The 14,782-nt window shown below is 49.5% G+C and overlaps 1 protein-coding gene across 2 annotated transcripts in view; it reads left to right on the top strand.

Annotated features, from left to right (window-relative positions):
* The first annotated feature begins 13,458 nt into the window (after positions 1-13,458).
* The window catches only part of SLC36A4 (solute carrier family 36 member 4), a 110,077-nt gene continuing 108,753 nt past the window's right edge, over positions 13,459-14,782 (top strand). Inside the window, exon 1 of one of the 2 annotated variants that reach the window (XM_065850935.2) lies at positions 13,459-13,576. In XM_065850935.2, the coding sequence (XP_065707007.1) occupies positions 13,459-13,576 (118 nt within the window). The remainder of the gene's footprint in view (positions 13,577-14,782) is intronic. The other variant, XM_065850945.2, reaches the window with a different exon arrangement.

Genomic DNA, 14,782 nt, shown 5'->3' with positions numbered 1-14,782 from the left:
GAGATGTCGCTGGATCCACAGCGGTGGCTCTCCCTCACTCTCTCTCTCTACTTTTCTTAAAAAACAATACAATAAAGTTTTGTTACTTTCCTGACATTTAGCCTCGATTGAGCCTTAATCGCAGCATTAAGGATCACCTTTAATCGTGGTCCTCTAGATCGCGAGAGTATCATGTGAAGGAGACCAAAACTGGTGTTCAAAGAGGTGGACTCAAGGAAAATCCAGCTCTGGATGCTGGTGCCTGCAGAACAAGAGTGGGACAGACTATGAATGGCACCAGTACCGGTATAAAGCATTTTTGGAAACATCCACATAGACTCATGACCAAAGCAGCTTGATAAAGCTGCTCGAAAGAAACATGTAACAAAAGGTCCTAAAGACCCAGGAGGACACCCATTTGAGCAGGACCCAGCAAGGTGCCCTTGCCCCAAGGGGCTGGTGAGTGGTGCCCTGAGCTGCAGGGGGCAAAGTGTTGGCAGCAGCTGCAGGGAGGTGACTCTTCCCTCTGCTCAGTGCTGTTGAGGCCAGGCCACAGTGCTGTGCCCGGCTCTGGGCTCCCCAGGACAAGAGAGACGTGGGCAAAGCGGGGAGACCCCCAGTGCCCCTCCCCCACCATGGCGGTTAGAATGCCATGCTGTGTTGACCCGGCGCTGGCCCGGCAACGGTTCTGTGCCAACACGGAGCGGCACGGGGCAGAGCCCAGCTCTTCCCCAGCAGCGATCCTTGGCACTGGGACGCGTTTTCGAGTCCCTCCACAGCCACCAAGGCAGTATCTCGGGGTCTAGCAGCACCTCCCACGCAAGGCTGCTACTTTCCTCGTCGCGATGGGCCAGGTGAACTGCTGCCGTGGCTCCAGGTACGTTCCCCCCAAGTCCTGGGGACAGTCCAGCACAGCCAGACCCCGCAGCAGCCGCTTTTCTCATGACCAACACCGTCTGCTCTGCAGGGACGACCCTGAGCCCGTGCAGCAGTGCGTGCCACCACCTCCTGTCTCCTCCGGCAGCGAAGGGGGAGTTGGCCCCTCGGCTGGTGAGTTTGGAGAAGATGGGGGCAGGACGGCCCTTCTCTCTTCCTCTTTCAGACGGGCACTGGGGCCCAATGAGGCTGCTTCTACCCTTCCCGCAGGGCACGTCTGTCCCCATGGCTCTGCAGAGGGAGAGACCTGAGCCCCTGGGGTCCCTTGCTCCCAACTGATGCTTTTCCCCTGCACAGGCTGGTTGGGGCAGAGCACTGAGATGGTCAAGGAGAGCTTGCCTGGCACATCTCCTCCACAGCTCTTTGCTCTGTTCTCCTTGCCACCAGGTGGGACCAACAGGAGGAGGAGGTGGGTGTTCTGGCCCTTTGCCCGGCGAGGAACCTCGGATGCTGCAGAGGCTGCCGGGCCATCCACCTCTGGCAACAGCGGGTTGCTGTTTGGCCGGCCCCTGGCAGCTCTCTGCAGCCAAGACGGCACGTTGCCCCAGCCCATCCAGGTAAGCAGCCCTAGGCAGGTGGTCCCCATCCCGCTGGTTCCTCTGGAGAGGTGCTGCACCCATCAGAGGGACCCCAGACGGGTCTTGGGGACAAAGCCAGCTTCTCCCCATGTCACCCAAATCCAGCCAATCCCTTTCCTGCCCCAATGAGACCTGCAGACCCTGCCACGGTCACTCCTGCCCCCGAGGAAGGTTGCCCTGTCCCAGGGACTCTCTGCAGCCCAGCAATGTCCTCCTCTGTCCCGCAGGACCTGCTGGCTCTCCTGCAGGAGCGCGGACCATCCACCGAGGGGATCTTCCGGCTGGCGCCTGGAGAGCGCGCCTCCCGGGAGCTGCGGGAGGCTTTGGACAGCGGCGCCCCGGTGCAGCTGGAAAGCCAGCCGGTGCACCTCCTGGCCGCCATCCTGAAGGTGAACCCTGCTGACACGGCTCCCGGCAGCTCCCGGCTCTGCCGGGGCTGACGGGCACCTGCCAGAGCAGGAGCCCAAAGCCAGGAGCTGCTGCTCAGCCCGAGCGCTGGGCTGGGGATGCTGCCTGTGCTCCCGGCGGCAGCGGGCACAGCCTGAGCCGCAGCCCTCGCCATTGCAGGAGTTCCTGCGCAAGATCCCCTCCAAGCTCCTGCAGGCAGAGCTGTACCAGGACTGGATGGGCGCCCTGCACACCACCAGCAGGGAGGAGAGGCTGGCGGGGCTGAAGGAGTAAGTGTGGCCAGCAGCCTGGCCGCTGCGCGGGCACTGCCAGAGCCCCAAAAGCATTTTTCTGCTGGGGGCAATGGCCGCAGACGTTGCGGGTGGCTACATAAGGGACTCTTGCCACAAGGGCAGGGAGGGAGGGAGGGAGGGAGGTGGCTGTATCTCGGCCAAGGCAGCCCCTCTGCTGTAAACCAGCTGTGGCCAGAGACCCTTCCCTTGGGTGGGCTTGGCTGGGATCAACCTGTGTTGACAAGCTCTCCTTGATTAACCTTGTGTTCCTGTTCCCTCAGCGTGGCCAGCAAGTTGCCCGAGCCCAACCTGCTCCTCCTCAAGCAGCTGCTCACCCTGCTGCACACCATCAGCAGCAACGCCGGCACCAGCAGGATGACAGCGGCCAGCCTGGCCATCTGTGTGGGGCCGAACTTCCTCAGCCCACCGGAGGAGGACACGCTGCCGCTGGACGTCCTGGTGCAGGTGACCGGCAAGGTACGCCGTGTTGAACGGGCGGCTACAGCCCGCCGGGCCCAGCCCTGGCCGCCTCCTGCCTTCAGCAAACGCTGCTGGGGGAGCTGCTGGGAAGAGCAGCCCCACAGCTGCAGCTTCTGCGCTGAAGTGAGGGTCAGGAGTGGGAAGGGCTGTCTGACCAATTCTCAGCCACCGGGCTGGAAACCAACGGTTTGCTGCTGTGTGCAGGTGACGCAGCTGCTGGAGTTCCTCATTGACCACCACGAGGAACTCTTTGAGGAGGAGGAGGCTGGGCTTCCCAGTGCATCCACCGAGGAGTTGCCAGCACCAGAGCCAGAAGCTCCTACCTCAGAGGTATGCCAGGGCCACAAACAGGCTGGGACTGCTGCCACAGGAACAAGCAAGGTCCTCCACCCAGCACCCCGCAGCTCTGCAGAAGTTCAGAGCTGAGCTAGATCTTGGGCAAGTAGGTCCCTGCCACACCTTCACTTGTACATTGCCCTTGCAGGTGCCTCCAGTCACCCTGGAAAGTGAACACCTGAGTAGCACCTCTGAGGAGAGCAGGTAACATGAGCTGCCTTTGATTAAGAGCAGGACTGATTCAGGTTTATCATGGCATTACCTTTCTAACCATACTCTCGCACGCAAAGGTTGCCAGGCTCTTCACGACTCCACAGGAAGAGAAGACCATCCTGTGAAAAGCCAAGTGATGGGCAACCTGAGAGGAAGAGGAGGAAGCTGGCAACGGAGCACTGAGGCACGGGCAACTAAGGAAATCCAAGCAGGTGAAAAGAACCAGGGGCCCAGGTGTGTATCCGCTGCCTACAGAAAGTCGCAAAGCCCCACTTTTCTGTTCACGTCAGCTGGCAATCCCAGCGCTGCCTGGTGTCCGAATCCCAAGGACACAGTAAGGAGTTGTTCCAAGTAGCTGTAGACACGGAGACAGTGGCACTTCTTAAAACCTCACATTTCACCGGAGGTAATTGAGGGAAGTGAAAAACAACCAATCCATCAAAAAGCAGTGTGATTTTCCTTCACACCAGGGTTTTTAGCCAGGGACACTGAGGGATGCCGCTGCTGCTGCTGCTTGGGTTTTAGAAAGGACATCACAGCCCCCCAGGGGCTCCCTGTCGAGCCCCACTGCCCGCTGAGGGGCACTGCACATCCCTGAGAACTGGCTGTGCCCCGGGAAGGGCATGTGTTGAGAAGGGGCCAAAGCAAAGCTGGAGTCGGTGACTCCTGTTTCGTTGGACTTCCCAAAAACCAGGCAACTCCGTCGTGACTCTTCTTGCCTTCATGGTTTCATCAGTTCTTTCTGACTCTGTCCTTGTAGCTTCTTGGATTTCCTGGATGAGCTCTGACACCTGGGCTTCCAGGAGCACGATGCAGCCCCAGCACCACCTCGGCGCAGGCGAGGAGAGAGGCAGCGCGCCCTCCTGCTCTGGCCGGCACATTCCACTCGTGCAGCGCTAAGCCAGAGCAGCCCCGTAAGGCCCCCAGACCCATCCCAGCCCTCGCAGGAGGCCTTGCTGGCTCACCCATCAGCTCCGTGAGCAGATGCCCACCAGCTGGAACATCTCTCCAAGGTGGGGAGCTGGCATGTGGACTTCAGGACATGTGGAGTGCGTGACACACGGTGGTGCCTGGCATCTGGGAGGGCCATGAAGACATGCTGGCTGGTGTCTTCCATTCTGTAAAACCCTCCGAGTTTCAATTCCAGCTACCCATTCTTGGCAGACCGATGCGGAACTGACTTGCTCCATTCAAGAAGGGAGCACCCATTGCTCCTCTTTGCTCAGGGCAAGTGCATGTATGCAGGACACCTGAAGAACTCGTTTGGGGACAGAAGGTAACACGTCAGCCGGCTGCACCTGCTCGAGTCCAAACCCCGCTGTGCTGTCCCTACCAAGAGCAGAAACTACGTTCAGAAGGCTCCTGTCACTGCACTTTTACTGATACCCACTTGCACATTCTGCAAAAGGCACGTACGGAGCTGCGAGAATTCCCTGTAAGTATGGAGGCGGTCAAATGGACATTGGACATAATTTTCTCCAGGTTGGAGAAGACTGGTAGCAAAAACTGAAATTATTTCCATACCTCATCAACATACGAGCATATGGATGGGTCATATGTCGCTATGGAAATGCTGGTCCTTTGTGCCCGTCTCATTGACTTCGAAAGAACGTGTCTGTGGAGCTACATCCCACAGGCTAGCTGAGAGCTTTTCCAGGGTTGACTGGACAGGTATTCCGGAATGACGACACATCCATGCGTGTTCACTCTATTGCGACATTGCTCCTCGGCCTGGCGGTGCTCAAGAGAAACCTGCTTTGAGCCCTGCAAAACCAAAAAAACCCAGGAAAACTCATGAAAGCGGAAGTTCTGAAGAGCCTCCAAGCTCAGCTTGTACAGCTTTTAATGGAAGCACAAGCAAAAAGGAGGCAGTGAATGGTCTGTGATGCAGTTCACATACATATGATAATTATACAGAAAAGCCTTGTATTGCAATGGCCATTTGGGTGTATAAATATGTAATATAGAGGGACATGCTTTATTATAAAAGGAAAGTATGTAATCGAAAGGTTGGTCTTCATATTAAGCTGTGTTGTTTCAAATGATAGCACACAAAGTCCTGTCATTTATTTGGTGGTTATTCGGTGCTTTTTAAATTTCTCCAGTGGGGACCTACTGCTGCACAGTGAATTAGCTGCAGTTGGGCATTTTGCTGTGGGCGCAGCCTGTTGCTTTCACGTTTTGTATTATACGGGACACTATCAGTCCTTTTACTGTTCGATAATAGATTTTAAAATGTCTCTTCAATTCAGAAGATGTCTTGTATTATTTAGAAATGTCATATATTAATATAATTTTTTAAATAAAAAGTGTTTATGTGCAATTAACGAACATGAGCTACATATTTTTTTTTTTTTTCAAATGTCACAACATTTTAACTAAGTGCTTTACATGGTATGTCTTGAACCTGGCCAAATGGAGATGGTTACAAGAAGAAAGAGAAACATTTGAAGAAAAGAAAAGGCCCTTAGCCCCAGTGTTTGCTCTTCACTGCACTAGCTACAAAGACCTGTCTGGAGAATGCTGTCACTAGGTCTCAGCCCCGAGGATGCAAGACACAAACCTCCTTGGCAGAGGAGGGAACTAAAACTCGGGTGGGATTCGGCTCACTCTAACCTCCGCGTCCCTCTTTGGACTCGGTGTCCACACAGTCATCACAGGGAGTGCCTATCAAGGGCTTGGTGCAGTAGCCTACCCCTGGGCATCATTTGGGAATGATCCGAGATCCCACAGGTATGTCCTCTGGCCTCCAGCTGCGCCCTCAGAAGGGACAGACTGCCCATAGGTTGGTGTCACATCTGCTGGGCTCTGGGTGCTGGTTTAGTTATGGCATATGGGTGGCATTAAGTTTCCCATGTGTAGGAAATCAAACTGGGGCCTGAGTCAATGCAGTCAGTTAAGCCTAGATGTGTCCTAACGATGTCTACTTCAGACTGCTGTTGGTGTTGCATGTTTTTAGCCCCTTCTTTAATTTGTTATCCCAGAGGTGCTACCACTGTCACTGATGGGCTTGGGCTTGGCCAGCAGTGGGTCCATCTTGGAGTCAGTTGGTATTGTCTCTATTGGACACAGGGGAAGCTTCTGATTTTGTCTCACATCAGCCAGCCTTGTAGCCTCCCTGCTATCAAAACCTTGCCATGCAAACAAATTGCATCTACTTTCATTCATCCTATTTTGGATGCAATTTCTTACATATCTGGGATGCTGTACTGGTTTTGGCTGGGATGTTGTTAATTTTCTCACCCAGGCTGGAGCAGGTTTGCTGGCAGGACTTGTGACCCTGTGGGGGATCCAGGCTGGAGCAGTCTGTTCCTGAAGGACTGCACCCCAGGGAAGGGACCCATGCTGGAACAATTGATGAAGAACTGCAGCCCATGGGAAGGACTCACGCTGGAGAAGCTTGTGGAGGACTGTCTTCCATGGGAGAGATCCCATGTTGGAGGAGGGTAAAAGTGTGAGGAGGAAAGAGCAGCAGAGGTGAAGTGTTATGGACTGACCACAACACCCATTCCCCGACATCAGGAGAGGAGGACGCACAGGAAGGAAGCAGAGGAGTTGGCAGGAAGGTGGAGCCCAGGAAGAAGGGAGCGGTGGGGGGAAGGTGTTTTCTAGATTTGATCTTATTATCCTGCTGTATAATTTCCCTAAGTTGAGTTTCTTTTGCCCATGACAGTAATTGCTGACTGATCTCTCCCTGGTCTTATCTCAACCTACAAGTCTTTTGTTATATTCTCTCTCCCCTGTCCAGTTAAGAAAGGAGAGTGATAAGAGCAGTTTTGCTGGGCGCCTGATGTCCAGACAAGGTCAAAGCACCACAGTGTGCTCAGCGTTACCTCCAACGTGTAAAGCAGAGAAGCTCAAAAAAGGAGCTGAACCTCAGTCCTGACTTATGCAGATCCGACTGGCAGGACCCTGCACATAGGGGCAGAACTGGTGGCTGTTCTCCAGTACAATAGTGCAGAGGTCCAGATGGATTATTGCTTGCTTGCAGTTTGAATATATTATGCAGGCAGAAAACAGGCCATCAATTATTTTCTGAATTACTCACATTTGGTCTGACTATAAGGATAGTGCACGTGATTGATGATTGATTTTTACCATGTTTAACAGGGTGACTTCCATGGATGGAAGGACAGCTTCTAAGTACCTTCTGAATACGAGTGGCTGATCTGAATGTCTAAGATAAATGTGAAATGGTACGCTTTTTAGTTTTCACAGAACATCAAATAAAGCTAACAGCAGATGAAAAAGAGATGGATTACCATGTTCACTGAACAAATCAGTATTACTGCAGGTACTTGTACATAGAGTAATAGCAAATTTCAGAATAACAAACATCCTGTGAAAATCCTAAAGATGTACTTATTCCAATGCTCAATTTTCTCATGATTACTGATTTCCTAACGCTTAGTACTTTCTGCCTCTTTCCTGGATGTGCTATTTTTTTGTTGTTGTTGTTTGATTGGATTTAGTTCTTCCTCAGAATTAAGTCAGAATTGTCTATGTAGCTATTTTTTAATTCCTATGATTAACATTTCCTGTAGCTTTGAAGAATATTTTCAGTGTTATCTTTTAATCACTAACTGGCTATGGTTTTATGATGTCCTACAAACTATTTTTACTTCAGGGAGCTCCATAAGGCAGGTAACCCTCCTCTTCACACTCCTCTTTGAATACTACTTCACAGAAATATAAGGGCTGGGAAAGCCTTGCAACTGGTGCAGGGACAATCCCTGAAGGGGCATGAAAGGAGCCCCCACAGCCCATGCTGTCATGTGGATTTTCAGTTGCTCTGAGCTGTAGTTCTCTCAAGGTTTTCTTAAATTAGAGCAGAGTCCAGCTGTAATGCTTTATGCCATAGGCTGTACTGGTTCCTAAAGCTGATGTGAATCACTGGAGTGGCAGGGTGGCTGACAGTGACCTCAGAGCTCTGCTGGTGGGCCGCGTATTTCTGTGGTATCACAGAATGCCACCGGCATCAGAAGAGACCTGGGCTGATGTATTATACCTAGCTGTGAAAACTACGAATGGTAGAATTCCTTTGTAAAATGGGAGGGATTTGTCTTACACCACAACAATTCTTTTCCCTTTTTTTTGTCATCTATTTTCAGTTCTTGTGTGTATACTAAATGCCCTGGAAACATTTCATGAGGACATGTGAGCTGTTTGAAGGTGCAAACCCTGCTGGAATAGCGTTAGAGGACTGTGGAAATGGAGGGAGTCAGACTTTCTGTGTTCTTGTCCACAGTGCTTTTGGGGAACTGCCTTGAAGAAGACTCTTCCCTGAGAGTGCCTGGACACAGTCTTGAAGAAACCTGCTTAGAGGTTCAGAAGAGGACCACACCTCTCTGGTCCTCTTTTATTACTGAATACTCTAGTACAAGACACAATTACCATAATTTAGAGACAGAGGTCAAGACCTGTAGTGTCTCTGGTCATATGCAGAACATCGGACATCTAGCTAACTTCACAAGTATAAAGGTAGGTCCATGCAAATGCTTAGTGTAAATGAAGTGTTGTATTTCTAGGACAACCTCATAATTCAAGCACTGTTTTTCAGATTGTAGCACTGGTGAAGTTAGCAGGATAATATGGAAAAGTGTTGTAAATCTGAATCACTGCCCAAAACTATCATAAGATCTTCAGTGTAACTTGGTAAGTTTGTCAGGCACTGCATCTGCTTTTCTCTAAATATTTAAGACCAGTGATGTAAGAACTGACAGAGATTCAAGAGTATCTGAATATTTGTGATATTTTCCCAAGAGACCTACTTATTGAAGGGATGCCATACTTTGACTTTGAGCTGTACTGAAAGGAAGCTGACACTGGCAGCCTACCAGATTACACAACAAAACTGCACCTTGATATTGGCAATGCTTGACTGGTAAGTTCCAGTATATACATATCCATATGCAAACATAGATATGGTCAGTCCTTCCCCTCTGCTCAGCCCTAGTGAGTCCACACCTGGACTGCTGTGTTCAGTTCTGGGCTCCCCAGTACAAGAGAGACATGGACAGACTGGAGAGAGTTCAACCAAGGGCCACAAGTATGATGAAGGGACTGGAGCATCTCTCCTGCGAGGAAAGGCTGAAAGAGCTGCGACTGTTCAGCCTGGAGAAGGTTCAGAGGGATTGCATCAATATCTCTGCATACCTGAAGGGAGGGTGCAAAGAGGATGGAGTCAGGGTCTCTTCAGTGGTGCCCAGTGCCAGGACCAGAGGCCATGGGCACAAACTGAAACACAGATGGTTCCCTCTGAACATCAGGAAACACTTTACTTGTGGGTGACTGAGCACTGGAACAGGCTGTCCAGAGATGTTGTGGAGTCTCCCTTTGGGGAGATATTCAAAAGCTGTCTGGACAGGTTCATGTGGGCACACTTGAGCAGGAAGGTTGGATCAGATGACCTCCAGAGGTCCCTTCCAACCTCAACCATTCTGTAATTCTATGAAATGCAACAGAAAATCAACCTTGGGACCTCCTTCCTTGACAGGGAAAAGAAAGGCAGGTTATTCCAATGCATGGCATGAAACTTCATAGCAAGAAGGTGTTACAAAACACCACCTGGTTCAACACACATCAAACTAAGCCCTTCTAAAAACTTAAGAGTCTCCTAGTATCACAGTATCACAGTATGTTTGGGATTGGAAGGGACCTCAAAGATCATCTAGTCCAATCCCCCTGCTGAAGCAGGAACGCCTAGGTGAGGTCGCACAGGAATGCGTCCAGGCGGGCTTTGAATGTCTCCAGGGAAGGAGACTCCACAACCTCCCTGGGCAGCCTGTTCCAGTGCTCTGTTACCCTCACTGAGAAGAAGTTCTTTCTCAAATTTAAGTGGAACCTCTTGTGTTCCAGCTTGATCCCATTGCCCCTTGTCCTATCATTGTTTGCCACTGAGAAGAGCCTGGCTCCATCCTCGTGGCACTCACTCTTTATATATTTATAAACATTAATAAGGTCACCCCTCAGTCTCCTCTTCTCCAAACTAAAGAGCCCCAGCTCCCTCAGCCTTTCTTCATAAGGGAGATGCTCCACTCCCTTAATCATCTTTGTTGCCCTACGCTGGACCCTCTCCAGCAGTTCCCTGTCCTTCTTGAACTGAGGGGCCCAGAACTGGACACAATATTCCAGATGGGGTCTCAGTCTACCAACTGCATTTTTTTAAGATGCTGACCATTAAGATGCTGGCTTTCTAACAACAGTTTAGGATGTACAGTGTTTGATATTTGTAACAAGGAAAAGCAAAAATAGTAATCCTTGGAAATGGGCCAGTACAGACCAGACCACTGATTATAAGGAATTTGTGTGAAAAACAGCTCACACTTGCGACCAAGGTACTGGAAAGAGGTAAAGATATAGATACACGTTTTCATGTCAGTGATGAAATGACAGGAGCTGTTGCTTTTTGATAAATAGATGAACAACATGCTATCCAGGATCTAATGAAATGAGGATGCTGGATTCATGTGCAAGGTGACTTCAAAATGTGCTCTTAGATATAAACCAGTGATATAAATGTTGGAAGAATGCCAATCATGTGTCAATCAGACAGGATTATAGTCTACAGACAGATGGCAACATAACTGAAGCCTACCAATGGCTCATTAAAACATCATGCAAAGTAATCACCTTGCAACTTAGTACCTGAGTAAAAGTTAAAATACAAACTGTTAAGAAAAGCAAAAGTAAAAAACAGTCAGATGTAGGCAGAAGGTTTTTCTGTGTCCTTGTATGTCTGCAGTTCTGGTGTGCCAATATGCAAAGGAACACAGGAGATGTAGAAAACAGAAAGGGACAGAAAGGAAAAGATAGGAAAGAGATATGAAAGAGAGTATGACAGTGATCTGTAAAACCAAGGATGACTAGGAGAAGGTAAATGCAGTAATTATTTCTACATTAAAAACTAAGGGTTATCAGATGAATATCAGGTAGCAGGCTCAAAAAGCATGGTTTTCTGTATGATGCATAATTGAAGATGGTCCAGAATCCAAAGACAAAGGATCTCAAAAAAACATTGCATGAAGAAATGGAAGAAAAGTCCCTCAAGATTCGAGTGGCCCAAAAACTAAAGCTAGCTGACATCTGTGCGGAGGGATTATACAGCGAAATGATATTTCCATATATTTACACTGTTCTGCCACAAGTCAGATCTGCCTTGGATACAAATGGAGCCCCACTTGGTGGCCATTTTGAGTCCTCCTTGGAGCAGCACGACTGTGACACAAGGTCCCCCCTATGGTCAGGGACACCTGCCATGGATACCCCTCGAGGCTGAGAGCTCTCATGTTCACAAGTGGGTGAATGTGCTATGGGATATTTTCCCCTCCCCAAACCCTAACAGCTTTTAGGTCACCCTGCCATGAGTGTTGCTTCCACTTGTTTTCTGTGTCTACTTTGTGACATACAAACCTATTGTACTGTATGGACACCTGTTCTGCAAAATAAATTGTTGTTATAATATTTGTGGTTCCATCTCCAGTGTTTAGTGATTTTGTTCTGTGATACAGCCAGAGATTAAACTTGGGTTTAGATAGACCTGACAGAGCAAGTATTCTAATAAGGAGCATTTAAGCAGACAAAAAAAAATTACCCAAAAATGGTCCTTGAAGATTTCAGGCTCAGGTTTTAATTAAAAAATTAAAAATGGAAGAAGCCGGGCATCGTACTCCATCTGATCTTGCTCTGAACCAACAAAACCAACACGAGTTGAATCCACAGTTTCTAAGAGGTGAACTGCATATGCCGTTTAGAACACAATGGCAAGGGTAAATAAGCTTTTGGTGACTGCGATATGGACATCATGAAGTGATTTTGCTCTGATGGATGGATGACTAGAATTTAACCAGATGTTTGCAATAAAGCAAATCCTTCTATTCTTACCAAAGATGAACAAAATGCATGTTACTAAATCATGAATATCCATCATGTTGTAGTATCTCCTATTCTTTTTTTTTTTTTTAATATTCATTGATCATCACTGGTTATTCAGGTACTTGTTAAAATTTTTGGAGCATATTAGAAAAATCTCTCTAAATGCATAACAAACCTCCTCCTGGAAGAAGGAACTATGAAGCAAATAGTGGCAAGCAGTAGAAACAAATTGTTTTGCATTGGGTAGGAAGTGAAATGAAGATGTATTACATCCTTAATTTCTTTTCAACATGTATATGGGATTTAATGACAGTCAAGTCCTGAGATGCAATGAGCAGATAGAAAGAATGAACACTTGCAACTGAATATGCATTTTGAATACACATTAATGATCTTATAAGGTTTTCTGAACAAACTTAGGCACTGGTAGAAACAATGGAGAATACAGAATATCCATGAATAAAGAAGATACATATACACTGCTTAAAGGTTTGACACACTGTAATTAGTGAGTCAGTTCCTTAAATCAATAACCCGCAGTCACAGATTGCCTACTGACAACCCTCTTCCAAAATAAATTTGAGGAAGCCCAGTAACAGGTCACTCACATGTCTCTTTTTGTACGGAAGTTTAGAGAAGTGTGGTATCCAGAAATAAAGGTAAATTTGACAATTGAAAATGAATGTTCTCCCCATTGGAACTTATGATTCTATGATTCTAATTTTCGCCCTACGCTTGCAGTTCCCTGCTCAAAGCCAGGCTCCCCAGGCTTGCAGAGGGGGATAGATGTCACCAGGGCTTTATGGGGCCATCAGACCTAAGGCTGCATCAGACCCACAGAGCAACACTAATTCCCATGGGGCAGCCCATGCTGATCTAAGAGCAGCTGCTCCTGAAAGGTTCTGAAAGGAAAAAAAAAAACAACATGGCTACAAGTTTATTCCCCCAGAGGGTGCTGGACACTGGAACAGGCTCCCCAGGGAGGTGTCACGGCCCCAAGCCTGACAGTGTTCAAGAAGAGACTGGACAACACCCTCAGACACACGGTGTGAACTGTGGGGTTGTCCTGTGCAGGAACAGTTGGACTCGATGATCCTTGTGGGTCCTTTCCAGCTCAGGACATTCTGTGATTCTATGAAATTAATTTCCTAGAACTGGAAGGCAAACACAAACCACCCAGCGTTTCACAACTGCATGAGCTGTTGCAGATGCTTAACAGGGCCCGCGGCGGCGGGGCTGCTGCAGTGCCAGGCCACAGAGCAAGGCGCACAACATAAACCAGGAGGCGCCAACAAGCACGCGGCGTCTGCCCCCGCACACTCCACCCGGAGGACCAACACCGACTCTACCCCATGCAGGTCTTGTCTTTCCGCCTGTTATCTATGGTTCGCTCCCGCGGGGCGCATGCGCAGCTCCTTGCCGCGCCGGCCGGCTCCACATCGGCGGAAGGGCGAGCGGAGAGGCAGAGGGAGATGGACGGCGCCGGTAGGGAGGAGCTCGGTGAGGCGTGCTGTGTGGCCGGCTGGCGGGAGCAGCAGCGGGACAGCCGGCTGGCGGCTTGCTGCGGGGCGGAGAGCGGGGGGGGCGTGGGTGTGAGGAGCGGCCGGCCAACTGCCACCCCCCTCCTCTCGAGGCGGAATGGTTCGGTCCGGGGGGGATGCGCTGCAGCGCTCAGCGCAGCGGGCGGGCGGGATGAACCATCCCACCCGAGGGAGGGGTGCGCCTTGCCCCGGTGGTACCTTCGCCTCATCCCGCTGCGGCCTCCCCAGAGAGGGATCCCCGGCCGGGGCTCTCCAGGGCGGATCGGTGCGGGGAGGACGGGCCGTGGCCCCGCCCGGCGGAACCGGCTCCTCAGGGGCAGCGCCCTGGAGGTGTCAGTTACACCCGGCTGGCTCTGGGTTTCTTTGGGAAGTCACGGTCTTGCGTAGACGTTCATGGAGATACTTTCTCTTTACATTGTTAGGTGATGCTTCTATCTACGATGAAAGTGTGGGGTTTTTTTTCGGGTTTGTGTGTCGAGGTGTTGTCTGTGTTCATTGCAGATTACTCTCCGTAGCTTTAAATCTGAGTGCGGAAGGGCACGCATTTGTTCACCTCTTAACATGTCTGTAGATGGACAAGAGAGCTCGTAGCGGGTTGAGTTACAAATGACAGCCAATTCTGGCCTGACGGGGCAGACTGACAGTCTCATCTCGAAGCTGTGTTCTGCTGTAATCTGAAGAATTCATCCTGTCCAGTGGTGACGATGGGAAGCAGCAGAACTGCTTCAGATTTTATTGTCCCAAAGGCTGGTCCTTCCTGCAATGAGAGATTGCCACCTTCTGAGCAAAAGGAGCAGAAAGAAATTTCAGCTGCTTGTTTTGCTAAAATTCACAGATCTGATAGTTTCCCTGTCAGAACCCTTAAAACCAAAATTTTTTTATGGGATTAACTGTTAAAAAATTCGGGTCAACATCTGATAAGATTCCGGAAGTTTTTTCACGTGGTTTGGTCCTATTGAATACTTAATAAAACTTAAGTTTTACCAGTGTGTCATTACTTGAAAGTGTGTTAATCATGTAGAAATGTGTATTGTGGTTTGGAGAGGACAGTGGGTTATTTAAAACATCCTTCCAAGTAAATGATCCATTGGGTTGGGGTAAAAGCACTGCTCTGAAAGCATATAATAAACTATGGAGACCTGTTCACACTTCAGTTTAATAATTC

This window comes from Patagioenas fasciata, chromosome 1, assembly GCF_037038585.1.
Source record: "Patagioenas fasciata isolate bPatFas1 chromosome 1, bPatFas1.hap1, whole genome shotgun sequence".
Lineage (NCBI taxonomy): Eukaryota > Metazoa > Chordata > Aves > Columbiformes > Columbidae > Patagioenas > Patagioenas fasciata.
This window is presented reverse-complemented; position numbering and strand designations above follow the sequence as displayed.